The 18350-nt window shown below is 52.6% G+C and overlaps 1 protein-coding gene across 3 annotated transcripts in view; it reads left to right on the top strand.

Moving 5' to 3' along the window:
• Nucleotides 1-18350, top strand: part of DNAH2 (dynein axonemal heavy chain 2) — a 149025-nt gene that overhangs the window by 51259 nt on the left and 79416 nt on the right. For all 3 annotated transcript variants that reach the window (XM_060281903.1, XM_060281902.1, XM_035134845.2), the window contains exons 16-23: nt 1335-1491; nt 2669-2908; nt 3308-3496; nt 3879-4026; nt 7577-7769; nt 15721-15921; nt 16020-16176; nt 16534-16708. In XM_060281903.1, coding sequence (XP_060137886.1) covers nt 1335-1491; nt 2669-2908; nt 3308-3496; nt 3879-4026; nt 7577-7769; nt 15721-15921; nt 16020-16176; nt 16534-16708 — 1460 coding nt within the window. The remainder of the gene's footprint in view (nt 1-1334; nt 1492-2668; nt 2909-3307; nt 3497-3878; nt 4027-7576; nt 7770-15720; nt 15922-16019; nt 16177-16533; nt 16709-18350) is intronic.

Raw genomic sequence — 18350 nt, 5'->3', positions numbered from 1 at the left:
TGGACCATTCTCTTTAGGGAGGAACAAACATGAGGCACACAGAAAAGTCATTGGGGGGAGGCCTGGGGGTGAGCTCTCCCACCCGGGCAATGGAAAACGCCCAGGTCTTCCTGCTTCTGTTTCCTTGGAGGGAGGACATCCCACCGTCCTTCTCCTCCTTGCCTGGCTCATGATGGTCCAAGGGATGCTGTGTTGGCAACGTACGGAAGCAATGCTTCCGTCCCCCCCCCCATCCTGAACCCCAGTGTTGCTGCTGTTGCCTCTCCTGCCGCAGGAGGGTGCAGTTCCCCCTGCCAACCAAACTACCACATGCTCCAAGGGGTGGGTGAGGTTCATCAGGAGGTTCCTGTGGCATCAGCCTCGCTTCCATATTATGGCGTCGCCACGTTCATAAGGTGATCAGAAGAGCGGTTTGCTTCCTGACTCAGATTTCCGAAGGAAGGTGCGTTGGGCAAGGAGGGGGCTTTCTCTCTCCCCCCCCCTTTGCTTTGCCACAGTCTCCTTTTTGAAGTGTGACACAGAGGCGTTTCTCTGCAGAGAAAGTGTTGTTTGAAACGAGCTTTGTCTTGGCAGCTGTATTTTTATCATGACACAAGTGTAAGCATTTCTTTTGTGCTAGCTTTTCCCCCACTTGGGAATTAATTGGAGACCAAGCTGGTGCCGCGGGAGAGAAATGGGCAGCATTCAATCCCTCTTTCTCATCAAACCCTCCCGGTTAGCTCAGGGAAGGCTGCCTGAGACCATCCTGTGTGCCAGGCTTTTATTTGGATCAGCATTCAGACGCAAGAGGCTTTTAAGATACACACAGGGGAGAATCGCACCCGCGAATCCCCCAGGTTAATTAGTCTGGGATAAAGACCACCTCCTCATTCTCTATTAACAATCACCAGCGCAGACAAGAATAAATGACAGTTTGCCCTAAATAGGGACTGAAACTGTGTGTGCAATTCTACTTAGCGAAGACTATGAGTAAAAGGTAAAAGGTAAAGGAAAGGTTTAGATTGCCAATTCTCATTAGGTAGCGATGGCCACCAGGTCAGACAGTTTTAAAAAGGAATTAGATGAATTCATGGAGCAGTCAAAGCGCTGTTAGCTGTGATGGCTATGTGGAACAGCCATGTTTAAGGGCAGTCTATATCTGAATAACATTGGTTCTGAAAAGCAACAATTGGGAAGGTCTTCTGTCTTCATGCTCCTGCTTGTAGGTTGGATATAGTGGGAAATTGGCCGTAAGACTTCGGACTTTGCAACGTTTTGGCTGGCTTGGTGGGGAAGGAAGTGCTGGTTCTGTTGCTGGGTCTCATCCATCTCCCCCTGCCGCCCCTGGTGCTCAGGATCATCAGCATGCTGTCCGCAGAGGAGAGGGGCCTCTTCCGGGAGCGCATTCGCTATCTGGACAGGAAGATCCAGCCTGGCCTGAAGAAGCTGCACTGGTCCCTCAAAGGAGCAAGCACCGTCTTTATATCAGAATGCCGGCTGCATGCCAGCAAGGTCAGGCTGCTTTCTGCCCTGGGGTGCTGGGGACCCTGCAGGCCGCTGGAGGCATCTGTTACTCCCTTCCCAGACCTCTGTGGGACGGGGCGGCGGGGGGGAATGGAATGCCCACTTCAAGGCTTGATTCAGCAACTGCTTGCCCGCTGGCAGAGGTGACATTCCCCCCGCCCCAAATCTGTGCACCTTACATGTACTCTGGGCTTCTTTGAAAATTGTGCTCAGATCCCTAGTGTTCTAGGGACGTTCTGGACAGGCTTTCCTTTATCCAAAAGGTTTGTTCTGCCTTAGGACTTGTCTGCCCTCCACACCACTTACTGTTCCACGCAAGCACCTACTTTTTGAATGGGGGCTTATCTACACTTCCTCTTGTTCCGCCGCTTTCCTCCGGTGAAAACTGGCTCTTCGCAGCTCAGTTGGAGCAAATGGCAATTCAAGTTCCCCCCAGATTGCCGTTTGTTCCAATCTATAGCTAAAGAATGGGGTTTCCTTTGGAAAGGAGCGGGGCAAGGGGATAAGACCCATGCTTTCTAGGCAGGGCACAAGTGGAAGTGGGTTGTTGTTTTTATTTTTATTTTGTATTTTGTGGTTTTAGATATGGATTTTATTCTGTGAACTGCCCTGAGACCCCCCCAGGTATAGGGTAGTATATAAATTCAATTAATCATCATCATTATCATCTGCAGGCAGGGGATGATGACAAAGGGGGACAAGTCCTTTCTCCCCAGATGAGCCATAGCCCCCAGATACCCACCTTTCCATCTTCCTACTGTTTATATTATTATTACTATTATTTTAAATGCATGTTTAGCATCTATAGAACCTAGGTGATAGGAGGCCAAACGTACAGGCACTATTCTTGTGAGTAAAAAGGCTTCAAATGTTTTAATTTCTCCCCCTCTTGGCAAAATCCCTGCGGAAACCCCCACCTGGCAGTCCTGCAGTGTGCGGTTGCCCATTTCCCTTCTGCTCTTTTCCTCGTGGCTCCAGGGCTGCTCTGCCCAGGAGGTATTCAAGCAGGAATTCCCCAGGCCTCTCCTAATGCAGCAAGGAGGCTGGTCTCCGCACTAGGCATATGGGTTTGGTGCCTCTTCCAGCGCTACGTCTGCCCTGCTTTCCCCTCCTGAACCTACTTAAGTCCCTTCCTCCCCCCCTTCCCTTTGGTTTTCCCATACAGGTGCAGAACATTGTGAATGAATACAAGGCCTCCACCTTGGCCATCGCCCGCAAGGCCCAGCAGATAAGCGAGGCTTTACTGGTGCGCATCACTGGCAAAAGGGTCTACAACGACCTGGAGTTTGAGGAGGACCAGGAAGAACACCGGGCCTGGGTGCAGAAGAAAATGGTCACCATCCACGAAGAGTGCATTGACATCATGCGGCAGACATACGAAGTCTTTAAGAACGATGGGACAGAGGTGAGGAGGCCGGGAAGGCCAGCCTTCCTACTTTGCAAAGCAGCCTCGTTCAAAGTGCTTTGGAAAAACCTGAATGACACTGAAGGGAAATGAAGCACACTGCGTGTTTGATTCCTGTATCTGCCAGCAGGTGGCGCTGTTGCTTCCCTTAGCTTTGTTGTGGGATGGCAGTCCCAGCAGGGGCCGTGACATTTTGCTGAAGTGCTGAGCGTGCTTATGGAGGAAGGTGGGGCTGCCTGGGCATCGGGCCAGCTGCTCCCTCATTAACAGGCTCCGCTTGTCCTTGGCATCCCTGGGCAAAGTTGCTTCCAGAGGGATTCAGGGGCACAACCGACATGCTTGATCCTAGAAAGAGCGAACATTTCCCCACTTGTCCCTCCCCCTCCTCCTGCCCCCCAGGTCCATCAGCACTGGTACAACTACACCACGAAGATGGACAGGATGATGGAAGACGCCCTGCGCCTCAATGTCAAGTGGTCCCTGATGGAGCTCTCCAAAGCCATTAACGGCGATGGCAAGAGCAGCCCCAACCCCCTCTTCAGGGTGAAGGTGATTCTGCAGGATAACTATCCAGGCCAGACCCCTCAGGTGAGCCTTTTGCCGCCTTCCACCTCTGCCTGCCCCTGAGCTCTTCAGGGAAGGTGCTCCGAAGCCCCACACCTCGCCATTCACGCATTTTAATTTTGAAAAGCAGAACCCCAGTGCCGTGTAGGAAATTAATTGCAAGGTGGGGAGAATGCGTGTGGATGCCGTTGCGTCACATTTTGGAATTGCACATGATGATTATGGTGAAATAAGCATTTGCTGATTTTTTTAAAAAAAATATTACCAGGAGATTTTCTTTCTGCTCAGGTCCCAACCCTAGCCTGGGACTCTGGGGTGGGGAGTGATGCTGAGTGCTTCTTCTCTAGGGAGTTTGCTTTGGGCTTCTTCCCCCTTCCTGCTGACCCGTTCCCTTTTGCTTCTGCAGGTGGAGTTTTCTCCAACGCTTGCCCAGCTGGCCAGCATGGTCAATGACATCAGCGCCCACCTGATCACCAGCATCTCTGTCTTCCGCCACCTCCCAGACATCCTCGTCAGGCGCAAGTTTCCCCGGGACCCCATCTACATGCTCGTGGGTAAGGAGGCCACTTTGGCTTGAAGGCCATGCAGCGCAAACTGTCAGTTCTTCACAGACAGGCCTTCTTTGTGGCTTCTGTCCCTCTCCCATGCCAGATCTGAGGGCACTGGGCTCTCCCATTCAAAGCTTGCATCAAACAAAGCCCACCACCAGGACTGTGTGCTTCCGAGCCCAGGCAGGAATGAAAAGTCAATTCCAAAATCTTACTCAGTTACCTATTTCATACTTTATTTTAGGAATTCTTAGCCCCACCCTTCAGCCAGGTTCCTGAGATGATTTAAAAAACAGAGTAAAAACAACGGGTTGTATCCAGTGTGATGCCAAGTAATGTGTCTAGTCAGCACAAGGATTTACGCTTGTTCAATGGAACCTGCCCCTCCTTAACGCCACCTAAATCTTTTGCAGGGGTTCCGTGATTCCTCTGGGGGTGGGGATTTCGGAGAAGAGGGTTGCATAAATGCAAATCCTTGCACTGATGAGACGCCTTAGTTGGAGACTGCCCAATAAAAGCAGATAAAAGCATGTTAAAGGCAGGAGAATTGTAGAAAACCTGAATAAGCTGATGAGCAGGGCGAAAACAATGATATCTAAAAGCCTGGGGGAAAGCCTTTCAGGGAAAAAACCCCAATGGTTCAGTCTCGCCTTGGGTGTTGGGTGTCTCCAAGTGGCTTTAACTCCCCCATCACACTTGGAGACATTCGTACACACAAGGATAAACACCTTTCAGATAAAGCCAACTGTTTTGCCTGTGGCTGGTGCAGAATTCAATCATAATCATCAGGAAAAGGGGGTACATAATGACATGCTTCTTACCCTCTGTATACAGAAAATATGCATAAACATGGTAGATGCCAGGCCCAAGAGCTGATGGGCCTGGAGATGCAAAATGGGTGACAGTCCTGGGATTCAAACCCCAGTCTCCTAGGTCCTAGGCCATCGGGAGGCAAACTAAGGCCCGGGGACCGGATCCGGCCCAATCGCCTTCTAAATCCAGCCCGCAGACAGTCCAGGAATCAGTGCGTTTTTTACATGAGTAGAAAATGTCCTTTAATTTAAAATGCATCTCTGGGCGATTTGTGGGGTTTAGGAATTCGTTCAATTCCCCCCCCCAAAAAAAAATACAGTCCGGCCCCCCACAAGGTCTGAGGGACAGTGGACTGGCCCCCTGCTGAAAAGGTTTGCTGACTCCTGTCCTAGGCCAACACTCTAAACCACCATGCCACACTGGCTCCACCACACCCCCTCCACCAATCCTCTTGCCTCTTGGTCTCTGCCTTAAATGGGGGGGGGGCATCAGAAGCGCTATTGGGGAGGACAGAATGGTGTGCAAATAGCATTAAAAGGAAGGACATTATAATGGGTTAGGAGACGCCCAGAGCATTATTAAACAAAGTGGTGATTTGTGGAGTGCATTTTGTGGGGGTGGGGGGCGGGATGGGTTTTAGTAGCTGCGGAGTTTGTTAGTTTTGAGCTGGGAAGGCAGCTGAGCCAAGCTGGCCTCCCTGTTAGCTCGGGAGTCATTACAGGGTCTTTAGCAGTCCTTGTGTAGTGCAGCTGGCAAGCAAAGGAGAGCTGTGGAATTTGCAAGGGGCTGCAGTCAAGGAGAGAGCGAGGGCGAGAGAGGTGCACTCTGAACTCCAGCCACGTATGAACCGGCTGCGCACACAAGCTTTCGGCTCACCTCCTCCTGGCTTTTGTCTCCTTCTCCTCTTCTCCCCCTCCCTCCCCGCCGCTTCCTTCAGCCTCTTTTCTGGGCTGAGTCCCAGGAAGACTTGGGTGTTATTCTGCCGCTGCTGCTTTCCCTTACCTTCCCCCCCCCCCACCTTCCTCGCAGATGCTCGCACATTAGGCTTGTTTGTGTCGCCATGTGTGATTCATGGTGCTGGTTTTGCATCTCCTGGAAGCTCTGCGGGAAGTCTGGGTAGTTAGGTGACGCTTGAGTAATAGAAGACCTGTGCGGGGAGGTTCAGGCAGAGCCGGGCGCCTTCCCCCGTATGCCGGAAAAGGGGTGAGGGGAAGAAGGTGTCTTTGGCTCGCACCTGATCATTGTTCCCAGCTTCTGCTAAAACAGCCTTTGCCAAGCTGGTGCCCCCTGGATGTCTTGTATCACAACTGCCATCAGCTCCCCAGCAGTAGAGGGCACCAGCTCAGCAAAGGTTGTTGTAAAAGAAAGCCTGTAGGGCTTGTTTTCCTGGTGGTTTGTGAAGCTTAGAGGAGAGATGATTGATGATAGCAAGATACCAGAAGGGCTGTCACATAAAAGATGGAAAAAGCTCGTTTTCTTCTGCTCTTGAGAGTAGAACCCAAACCATTGCTTGGGGTTGGACTAGATGACCCTTGGGTCCCTTCCAACTCCTAAGATTCTATGATTCGACGGATTCAAATCACAAGAAATGACATTGCGATTAAACATTAGGAAGAGCTTTCTGATGTTAAGAGCTGTTCAAAAGTGGAATGGACTCCCTCCTTTGTTGGAGGTTTTTGAGCAGAGGTTGGATGGCCACCTGCCAGGGATTCTTTAGCTGTGATTCCTGCATTGCAGGGGGTTGGACTAGATGGTCCTTGGGGTTCCCTTCCACCTCTATGATTCTATGAGTCCTTGGAAGACACCAGAGCACTGTATCACGGAAGGCGAGGATGATTCGGGAAACGATGCAGAGCTGGTGTCTCAGCACCCCCTTTGCCACTGGACAGGGTGACCTACCAGTTGTGCAGCTTCTGTCCTCCTGGGGCAGCTGGGAGACGGGTGGGACCACAGTGCAGAAGGAAAGGGTTAACTCTGCCACCTCTGCTGCCACCAGGGCCCTGATCCAGATTAGGCTCCTCCCTTGTGTTGCATGGAGGAGGACCCTCCTATTGCCTGCCCTGAGTCTGCTGCCCATCCATGTTGGTTCCATGTTGGTTCTAGTATTCTCAGAGGGGGGGATGGAATGTTCCCTCCACCCCATGCTCCCTCCCACTGTCTTGTTCCTTCTGCCCACTGTTTTTATTTGAACTAAAAAACCCCAAGCCTATTTTAAGGCATTGCTACTTTTGTCATTTTTTAAACTTTTCAGTTTATGAATCATATCATAACATATTGTCCTTTTTTTAAAGCTATATGATTTGCTGCCTTGGGTGTATATAGTTCAGAAAGGCAGTTTGTAAATATTTTAAATAAATAAATAAATTTGATAATGCTTTCTACTAATTTACCCTATACTGTAAATCCTGAATCACTTTTTTTTTTAAGGAGCCTACTTTGGCTACTTTCAAAGCCTCTTGTTTGGAGGCCAATTTTAGTTAGGAGTTGTACATTTTGTGAGAGGTTCAGCAGTGTCGCCTTTGAGTTCCTTAAGAAGTCCTGGGGTAGGTGCTACCGGGTCCTGCTGCATGGCTAATTTTGATGGCGTGGGCCCTCCTGCCCGTCTCCATTCTGCCTGAGGTGCCTGGTCTAGGAGGACCGGTTTCTTCGTCTCCAGGAACTGATGGCCTCGGCGTGGAGTCTGCTGGTGTCGCTGTCATGACAGCATCACAGAATTTGACTTTTCTTCTTTATCCTCCCCCAGACCGGGACGAGGACATAAAGAAAATCCAGGCGCAGATCAGCACTGGCATGCAGTCCAACGCGACACACCTCCAGGCGTACCTGAAGACCTGGGATGTGTACCGCGAGATTTGGGAGGTCAACAAGGATGCCTTCATCAACCGCTACCGGCACCTCAACCCCCTGGTGTCGTCTTTCGATGCAGACACTGCTCGGTAAGAGGGTTTGAGGAGAAACCTATAAGAGGCTCTTTGGAACTCCCCACATTCAGAGGTGAGGGGGTCAACAACAATGCTCGCAGCCCAACAAGAGGAGAGGATTGTTGCCTTCATGCCCTGAGTGAGCCACTAAGATCACGCCATCAGTTTTCCACCTGGAAAGTGCAGCCCGATCTCGTTCTCAGCTCTTGAGAGGCACAAGCCCAGGTTGCAAGGCAGGATCAATACTATAGAAGTTGGCACTTGGGCAGATCCATAGGCATAAAGGTAAAGGGACCCCTGACCATTAGGTCCAGTTGTGAACGACTCTGAGGTTGCAACGCTCATCTCACTTTACTGGCCGAGGGAGCTGGCGTACAGCTTCCAGGTCATGTGGCCAGCATGACTTAAGCTGCTTCTGGCGAACCAGAGCAGCGCACAGAAACGCCATTTACCTTCCCACCGGAGCGGTCCCTATTTATCTACTTGCACTTTGATGTGCTTTCGAACTGCTAGGTTGGCAGGAGCTGGGACCGAGCAACGGGAGCTCACCCCGTCGCGGGGGTTGGAACCACCGACCTTCTGATCGGCAAGCCCTAGGCTCAGTGGTTTAGACCACAGCGCCACCCGGGTAGCAGGTGCAAATGTGGTTGCTCCAGAGAACTTTGCCAATGAAAGACCATGTGGAAGAAAGGCAGGGCTGTGCTTTTAAGGAGAAAGGAAAGGGACCAGAAGGTGGGGGGTGGGGAAGGGGGGGCGATTCAGGAGGCAAAGGTATGAGAGCTCCACTGAGAGGTCTGTGTAACTAGCAGGCGCCAGTCACCTGCTGGAAAGGTGGAATCTGCCCTTGCAGGCATGTGGGGCCAAGGTTTCTCATTCAGGGCCTGCCATCTCTCAGTTGTCAGTAGTACACCTGGCTTGACTTGGGGTCTCAGTAGAACATAAGCTGAACATGATTCAACAATGTGATGCATCAGCAATAAAACTAATGCTATTCTAGACTGCATCAACAGAAGTAGTGTGTCCAGGTCAAGGGAAGGAATAGTACCGCTTCACCTGGAGTCCTGTGTCCAGTTCTGGGCACCACAATTTAAGAAGGATATTGATAAGCTAGAATGGGTACAGAAGAGGGCGACCAAGATGATCAGGGGACTGGAAGCCAAGCCTTAAGGAAGAACAGTTGAAGGAACTGGGGAAGGTTAGCCCAGAGAAAAGACTGAGAAGTTATATGAGAGCCGTCTTCAAACAGTTTAAGGGCTGCCAGCTTGTTTTCTGCTGCTCTGGAGGGCAGGACTCAAACCAATGGCTCCAAGTTACAAGGAAGGAGAGTCCAACTTTGTGACAGTAAGATCTGTTTTGACAGTGGAACAGACTCCCTTGGGAGGTGATGGACTCTCCTTCCTTGGAGGTTTTTAAGCAGAGGTTGGATGGCCGTCTGTCATGGATGCTTCAGTTGAGATTGCTCATTGCTGGTGGTTGGACTAGATGGACGTAGTACAAAGTTGCATGATGGGAACATAGGCAGGTCCCTTATAATGAGTCAGACCGCTGGGCCATCTCCTGGGCTTCAGGCAGGGCATTTCTCCCAGCTCTTACCTGGGAATGGTGCTGGATTTGAACCTGTCCTACAGGGTAGCTTTGGGCTTTGGCATTCGGGACTTTAACTTGTGGTGGGGCTGCCCCAAGTGAAGATAAGGCAGTTGCACCCTGGAGGCGCTGTTCTACCCTCTGTGTACACACAAAGGTTTGCGGATCAGAACTCCCCGCAGCGTTTTCCCCGCTGCCCAAGCCGGGGAGGGCAGTCTGTTTCCCCTTTCTGTTGCAAGCCCTTGTCGAACACCGCTGTGCGCTGCTCAGCAACTGCCCTTCCCCTTCCCCAGAGGAGGCTGGAATTCAGTGCAGCTTGAGCGATGGCTTTGGGGGGAATGAGCAGCAGGAAGAAGAAAACCTGTTTCCATGCAAATGTCAAAAGTGATTTTAAGAAACCCAAACCGGGGAGAGAAATACAGAGAGTCTGAGTGCAAGTTGGATGTTTGTACAGCTCTCCCCCTGGAGACGTCACATTAAGAGCTTTGTAAACAAGATCCAGCTGCTGCAGGAGACTCGGCAAATAGGCTTGGAAGCCCAGGCCGCCCTCGGAGACGCTGCCCAGCGGGGCTGGCCTGGCGAGAGGAGCCAGACAGCTTGGCTCAGGGGCTGTAAAAAACCTTCTTGCTGGGGCGGACAGCCTCTGCCCTTCCTGAGTGCCCCCTCCTCAGGACAGGGAGGCAGGCACATTCCATCTGGTGCCCTTATTGGGGTGGGGGCCTGCACGAAACTGAGCTTTCCATGATTCATTGTTCATCACTTTTATTTGTTACCTAGCACCATCAGTGAGCCTGGTGCTTTGCTGAATGGGAAAAAGGGTCCCTGCCCCAAAGAGCTTGCAGTCTAAAAATTGACATAGGAGAAACAAGAGGAGGAATGGTTAAGGGGGTTGGGTATATTTAGCTTGGAGAAGAAAAGATGCAGAGGTGACCTGATAGCCATCTCCTGAAGGGCTGTCGCACAGAAGACAGAGCAAGGAAGGAGATTCTGGCTAAACATTAGGAAGAACTTTCTGATGGCAAGAGCCGTTTGACACCTTGGCCAGGTGATTGACCCTCTGTTGGAGGTTTTTAAACAGAGGTTGGAGGGCCAATTGTCAGGGAGTCTTTGACCGTGATTCCTGCATTGCAGGGGGTTGGACTAGATGACCCTTAGGTCCCTTCCAACTCTCTGAATCTAGGAGGGGAAGGGGTAAGCAGAGAAATAAGATGTGGCTTCAGCTTTGCACGCTCAGGCTTTGCTGCAATAGAGCATGGGAACGAGGGGCTTTATGCCAAAGGATTAACGGGAATTGGGTTTGGGGAGAGAAATGAGGGTGTCATGCTGACGTTTCAGGAAGCAGCTTGAAAGAGTCAGCGAGAGAGCTGGAGGGCTTTGGATGGTGGAGGCTGACGGGACGAGGGGCACAAGCAGGGCGTGTGGGGAGTTGGGATCTGAGAGCAGAGAGGTGAGAGGTCACAGAGGGGCTTGAAGGTTAGGGTAAGGTGCTTGTGCTGACTTGGAGAGCGGGCAGGAAGCTGGTGCAGGAAGGACTGGTCCAATACAAAGGATATGAAGATGCTACCTGCCCCCGCCACTTTCCATGTACATAAACCAACCAAGCTAGAAGCTGAACCTTACAGGAGCAGTGGTGGTGTCCTCCACTACAACAGAGGTAGCAGGCTAGCTGGGGGAGCAGGGGCGGTACCATTCCTCCACACCTCCCAGCAATTGCCGATGGAAGTGCCTGCCTCACTCTGCCTATTGGGAGGGTCAGTCCTGGGTGTATGGATTTCAGGGGGGTCATTGTCCGGCCAGAGTAATGGCAGAGACCAGTGGCTTTGGCTGCAGACCATTGGATGGAGGTGAGGGGATCAAGGGGAATGAGAGGGAGAACTGAGAGGGGAAGGTTGCTGTGGTCTAGGCGAGAAATGGCCAAGGCATGCACCACAGTTTCACAGAGTGGGCTGAGAGAGGGGGGGGGGTCTGCATTTTCACAGTGCTACAGGGGGAAGCGACATGGCTTGGCTGTGTACCCAATGTGGAGGAGAGAGAGAGGAGTCCAAGATAAATCACCCAGGGGTCACATGCCTGCTCAGCAGGGTGGATGGGAACGTTGTCCGCGGAAGAGGGAAGAGGGCGGGCTTGGGAAGAAAGATGAGGGGTGGTCTGAGACATGTTGAGCTCGTCCTACGGAGTTTGGACTATTTACTTAGCCCCCTGCCTTTGGTATGCATGTGGAGGCTTGCCTGCTCTCCACAACTTGGAGAAGTTTGATTTCCTTCCTGCCACCTTCCTTTTCTTTTTCTCTGATTGACACAGCAAGGCATCTCCTCCGGCCCCTCGCATTCGGGTCCTTTCCCCAGCATGGGTAGGGAAGCTGGTGAGACTCCCTCCCTGCCTCCTTCTTCCTCCTCCGAACCCGGTCAAGGCCTTCTGAGATGAAGGCATCCTGGCCGAGAGCAGTTCGTGTGTACACACGAGAGGGATAAACGGAAGGATTCCATCCCTGATCCTTTAATCTTTTAATAATTTATTGAACAAGCATGTTGAGTGCTTTGGAGGGAGGCAGCGAGAGAGACTCAGCTCCCCGCCCCCCGCCGGGGTTTGCCTCTCTGTAGAGAGGGAGATGGGAGGCTGGGAGAGGATGCCAGGCAGCCTCCATCTCCTTGGTGGTTCGAGGCTTGCTGCGGTTCAAAAAAGCAAGGAAGACGGAGCAAAAAAAGCGGGAGTCCTCCACTGCCCCGGTGTCATGGCCAGGTCAAGGGGGTCCCTGGGGCTGGCGGCTCTGGCGGAGGCCTCTTCAAAGCAGCTGCCGTTTGCCTTTTGAACTTTTTCGTTTACAGCATGTTTTACGAGCTTTTGATGCCTCGGTGTTCTCCAGCGTGCTTCAGTAGCTGAGTTCTCAGATTAAAGGCAACAAGCAAAAAAGAAAGAGAGCGACCCCCCCCTAAAATAAAACCCCACCACACTTTTGATGGGGAAGTTAGTACAGCAGACCATGAGTCCCTGCCAGGAGAGCCTCTTCTGCCATGTTTTATCCCCACAGATGGCAAAGCCAGGGGGCCGAGGCTGTGGAGAAGTGGCAGCGGCTGAGGGGAGCCAGGCCTAGCGGCAGGATAAATCTCTCCAGTCTCTTTTCTCTCTCCCCCCCCCCAGCCCTCCCCTGCTGTGCTTTACTGACTCAGCGCTTCTGACACGCCTAATTTACGGGCCCTGCATGGGACGGAGGTGAATTTGGGCCCCGTAATGAGGGAGCGGCGCAAAGGATCCCTCCACCCGATCCGTCTCTGCCAGGCCCCAAGCGCTGCCATTGCCCCCTTTGTCTCTTTGGAGCCCCAATTGTGTTTGTTTCCTCGCTCTCCCTGTTAATAGAGTTTGGCTTTGTGTTCCCGTTGACCCGTTGACAGGGAATTAATAAATGAAACAGGAAGACTTAATAAGATCCCTTGGGGCCCGAAACAATTCTCCACCTGCTGGCCTTCCTTGCTTCAATGAGTCAGGAAGATAGGAAGGAAAGCTCTGTTTCAATTAACAAATCGCACGGAGGGATCCGCTTCTCTCTCCCCAAAGTGGCTGTTCCCATTGCGCATCCCAGGGACATGGCCGGACGTGGTCCGAGGGCCACTTTGCACCTTGCGTGTGTCCAGGCAGCGGCCTGTCTTCCTTTCACAGCATATGCATCATGTGATTCTACGTGAATAGTCTTGCATGAGGGTGAATGCATGCTTTGCCTAAAATCCACCCCCCCCCCGGCATGTCCAGATATTCCATCCCGTCCCCCAGCCTCTTCCAACTAGCTAGCCGAGAACGTGAAGCAGGGAATTAATCTTGGGATATTTAGATCTGGGTCAAATGATACCCTATTTAGAGTCTAGGTGAGGTGAGATTGCAGATTAGATGGATGTGATGTATTAAAGAATCTGGCTATAATCTATGTAGGTTACGCCTAGGTAAGTTAGATTCATTACTGTGACACCAGAGCACCTGCTGTTCAGGAGTTCAGCAAACTTCATCGGAATGTCAAGCAGCTTTGCAAAAGCCCCTTTTTCCTGCAGCGCAGGCGGGCTTTTGAGTGCAGGGGCGGCGTGCCGACCTCCTCTGAATACCAGTTGCTGAGGTGCGACGGAAGGGGAGAGAGCTGCCTGCAGGCCCTGCTTGTGGGCTTCCCAGCGGGGCCTCTGGTTGGTTGAGGGGGGAAGCAGGATGCTGAGCTTGGGGAAAGAGAGCCCATCTTTGCCTGCAGAAGGTTCCAGATTCAATCCCTGGCATCTCCAGGCAGGACTGGGAAAGAGGTCCGCCTGAAACCCGGGAGACATTGCGCAGCTGGTACTAAACTAGATGGACCCCAACTAGCTCACTAGGAATAGGGCACCTTCCTCCATTCCTGCTTTGACCTTTTGGTCTGATCCATCCGCCTCTGACTGGGGTCCTGCCATCCACAGAAGGACAAAAAACATGTCTGCACAAAAGGCCCCACGCTTCTCTCTTTCCAGCTACCCTTGAGTTGTCAGCCCCTCCGTTGGAAACCTGTGGCACTACAGAATTATGCCTTCCACCATCCCCGACCACTGTCCATGTTGGCTGCTATTGATGGCTTCTAGCCATGGTGGCTGCGCTCTGCCTGCACAGCTGGAGGCAGCACTGGATCTGAACAGCAGTTGCTGGAAACCACAGGAGGGGAGAGCGGGTCTTGCATTGGAATTCTGCTTGTGGGTTTCCCTCTGGGGCATCTGGCTGGCCACTGTGAGAACAGGACGCTGGACTAGGTGGGCCACTGGCCCTCTCCAGCAGGGCCCTTCTTATTTTTATTTGTTATTACATTTCTATCGCACCTTTCTGAGGAGCGCGAGGTGGCGTATGTCACGTTCCGGTCGGCGGGCGGTTGAAGCCCTGTCTGAGGACGTCAGGACCAGAGGCAAGATGGTGGTGTAGAAGCAGGAACAGGTGCAGGGCTGAGGGTCCAGCAGCAGGCAGTTACAGGGTCAAGGAGCAAGGCAGAGGCCATGGTCTGGGAGTCAAGGAGCAAGGCGTCGGCAAGGATAAGGTCCAAGGGTTGAGGGGCAAGGCGTCAGCAAGGCAAGAGTCCAAGGAGCAAGAGGCCAGAGGCAACCAGGCAGGGATAGCGTTGCTGTGGCCAAGAGCTGAAGGGAAATGCTGAGCTTTTATCCCTCCCAGCTCCTGCCACCAGGTGCAGTGAGATATCAAGTGGCCTCACCTGAGTGACCCCTCCTTGCCTCTCCAGCACAAGCTGAAGCCTCACCTGAGTGACCACTCCTTGCTCCTCCAGCACAAGCTGAGGCAGGCCCCAGTCCTGCAAACCACTACAGGTCCCAGAGCCTGTCTCCTGCCCATACTCCTGACAGCGTAGCCCTGTATCCTAACCCTGCAACCCCTGTGAGGTAGCTGAGGCTGAGAGACTGTAACTGGCCCATGTCATCCAGTGAGCTTCATGGTCAAGTGGGGACTGGACCCTCTCCTGGGCCCGAGTCTGACGCTCTAACCGCTATGTCCTGGGAGTCATTTTGGACTCACAGGTGTCCATGGAGGTACAGGTCAATTCTATGTCCAGGGCAGCTGTCTGCTAGCTCCATCTGATACGCCGAATGGGACCCTCCCTGCCCACAGACACAGAGTGGTGCATGCTCTGGTTATCTCCCGCTTGGACTACTGCAATGCACTCTACATGGGGCTACCTTTGAAGGTGACCTGGAAAATGCAACTAATCCAGAATGTGGAAGCTAGACTGGTGGCTGGGAGTGGCTGCCAAGACCACATAACACCAGTCCTGGAAGACCTACACAATTCAAAGCGTTGGTGCTGACCTTTAAAGCCCTAAATGGCCTTGGCCCCCAGTACACCTGAAGGTGTGTCTCCACCCCCATCGTTCAGCCCAGACACTGACGTCCAGCTCCCAGATCCTTCTGGCAGTTCCCTCACTGCAAGAAATGAGGTTATAGGGAACCAGGCAGAGGCCTTCTTGGTAGTGGCACCTGCCCTGTGGAACGCCCTCCCGTCAGATGCCAACGAAATAGAACAACTATCTTTTAGAAGACATCTGAAGGCAGCCCTGTTTAGGGATGTTTTAAACGTTTGATGTTTTAACGTGTTTTTAATATTCTGTTGGGAGCCGCCCAGAGCGGATGGGGAAACCCAGCCAGATGGGCGGGGTATAAATAAATTGTTGTTGTGGTGGTGGTGGTTGGTTCTTACGTCATAACTGCTGGGAATTGTCACAGTTCAGCAGCATGCAGAGGGCTTCCCTGGGGGTGTCGTTGTCTGGCAGCGGTTCCTCTTTCATGAAGTTGGAGCCTCTGGAAGGAGTGGGGCAGGATAGGATGGGGCTGAGGTCTCCAGGCAAAGCCCTCCTGCTTTTCTTACTGGGCTCGTATGGCCCCTGCAGGTACATGGAGGTGGCCAACAACGTCCAGAAGGAGGAGACGGTGCTCAGCATCCAGTTTGTGCTCCTGGACTGCTCCCACCTGAAGTCCGCCGTGGTCCAGCACTGCAACGAGTGGCAGCACAAGCTGACCAACCTGCTGAATGAGATGGCCACCAGCCGACTGAGGGAGCTGTATGCCTACCTCCAGGACAACGCCGCCGAGTGAGTACCGAGCCCGCCCCTCCCCTCCCCCCGGAAGTGTTCTCTGCCCCAGCCTCCGGATCCTCCCTCTGACTGGACCCCCTTTGCCCCCCGCACAGTGTCAGCCGTCCTCCGCAGACCCTGGAGGAGCTCAGCCGGAGCCTGCAGCTGCACGAGACCCTCCAGAACGAGCTGCCCAAGATCGAGGGGCAGATCCCCCCCATCCACGAGCAGTTTGCCATCCTCGAGAAGTACGAGGTTGCAGTGGAGGAAGAGGTGCGAGGGGCTCTCTGGCGGCCATGGGAGGAGGGCGGCCTCCTCCTTCTCCCTCTTTCCCTGCCAAAGTGATCCTGAACGTAATATTCTCCCTTTTTTTGCTGAGGTAGACGCTCTCGGAATTAAGTTACGCGCCCTGCTGAGGGCAAGAGCCAGGCACAAATCTGATTGATCTCTGGGATGAGGGTGGCGGGCATGGTGGCGGGCAGGCAGAGCAAGGGAGCAGCTGTTTGGGGAAGGGGGGAGGTCACGCTTCTCTCTTCTCTGGAGTGCCTCCTTGCCTCTGATCCCCTTCCTCTGACCTCTGTGTTCTCTTCTTCCTTCTTCCTCCTCCTCTTCCTCCCCTCTCGCTTCCAGGTGCTGCAGCTTCTTGGGGAGCTGAACTCGGAGTGGCTGGCCTTCCAGCAGTGCATCCTGGACAGCGAGGCCATGCTGAAGAAGCACAAGGAGAAGTTCAAGACGGGCCTCATCCACTGTGCAGACGACTTCAAGAAGAAGGCCCAGAATCTCCTGCAAGACTTTGGCGCCAATGGTAAATGGCCGCAGGGGGGAGCCCAGGCGCTCTCTCTCTCTCTCTGCCCCCCACCCCCACCCTCTTTCCCTCCTCGGTGGCCAAGTCTTTTTACAGCCAAGGGCACCTTTCCCTTTGCAAGGCAAAGAATCCCACCCCCTCCCCTTTGGTCGATTGCGTGAAACCTCAGCCTGGGCTTTGCTTGTTTTAAAGGCCTCAGAAGAATCTGTAAAGCAGCCCAGGCTCGATGGAAATCTGGCTCCTGCTGTTTTTACAGGCATCTTAAACTCTTAACTGGAGGCCCGCAGCCAGGGCTGCGTCTGGTAAATGTGCCTCCTGGCTCCCATCTGCACACGCCACAAGGGAGGCTTCTTGTCTGATCCTTTGTACATTTACTTGGAAGTAAACCCCCTCGGGATTATTGTGCAGCAAGTTCATACTGTTCTCCAGGAAGGAGAAGGTTGCCACTGGCACCGTCCCGCCCGCTGCCTGGTCCCCAGCCACCGAAGCTGCCTTTGCAAGGAAGTGGCTTACCATTGGCTGTGGCAGTAGCCATCTTGTGAGCCAATTGCAAAGGCAGCCGTAGTAGCTAAGGACCGAACAGACCCGGCGGGGGTTGTGTTTGTATGTGAGATGCAGATTCTCCTCCTGGAAGGAATCCAGAGAAGGAAGGTGCAATGTAGTTACATGGGCAGTAAGAGCCGCTCGACAGTGGAACGGACTCCCTTGGAACGTGGTGGGCTCTCCTTATTTCCTGCATTGCAAGGGGTTGGACTTGATGACACCTGGGGTTGCTTCTTGTTGGAATTCGGTTTGGTAGCTCACCACTCCTCAACCCGTGTGATGTATGCAGAGTCCCAGCCAAGTCTTCAGAGATTTCCTTCTCCCAGCAGAACGGCTTCTTCCTGAATCCCTTGTTGTTGTTGTTGTTGTTGTTGTTGTTGTTGTTGTTGTTGTTGTTGTTGTTGTTGTTAGAATTTATATACTGTACTGCCCTATACCCGGGGGTCGCAGGGTGGTTCACAGAATAAAATCAAGATATAAAACCACAAAATACATAATAAAAAGAAAAACAGCAACTTCTCTCCCATACAGTTCTAAGTAACAAAGTCTTTATTGTCTCCAGACATAAGACAAAGCTAAACACTACTATGGACTTTATACAGTACTTCTGGTCTTTGAAGTAAGGATGCATATGTACAGAGAGATTGACTAACACTGTCGCCATGCTAGCTATCGCTGCTGTGTAAAACCCGCAGCCTCTTCCCCTGACTCTCGCAGATTCAGAGTCAGACCCTGACAGCAAACAGGACCGAGACATGGGCAGGCGTCAGGACAGGACTTCACATAACGAAAGCATTCCCGAAATGGGAAGGCGAAGGAGTCATCAAGTCGCACACTCAACCTTGCTGGTGTTGCTGTGATAACCCAGTGCACCTGCTCTCTTATCTTGGAACATCCAGACATAGGGCATGTGCTAACTCAAAACGTGAGACCAAGCACCGTGTCATTTAAACCATTGTTCACATTGCACCAAAACTTCCAGGTGTACAATTCATTCTATGACGGGGGTAAGCCTCTGTCCTCAGTGGGACTGACATCCTAGCACACCTGTAACCAGGTCTCTGTCTCACCTTATACTGAGCACTGCTGCCTTCACCTA

Source organism: Zootoca vivipara, chromosome 13 (assembly GCF_963506605.1).
Source record: "Zootoca vivipara chromosome 13, rZooViv1.1, whole genome shotgun sequence".
Classification (NCBI taxonomy): domain Eukaryota; kingdom Metazoa; phylum Chordata; class Lepidosauria; order Squamata; family Lacertidae; genus Zootoca; species Zootoca vivipara.
This window is presented reverse-complemented; position numbering and strand designations above follow the sequence as displayed.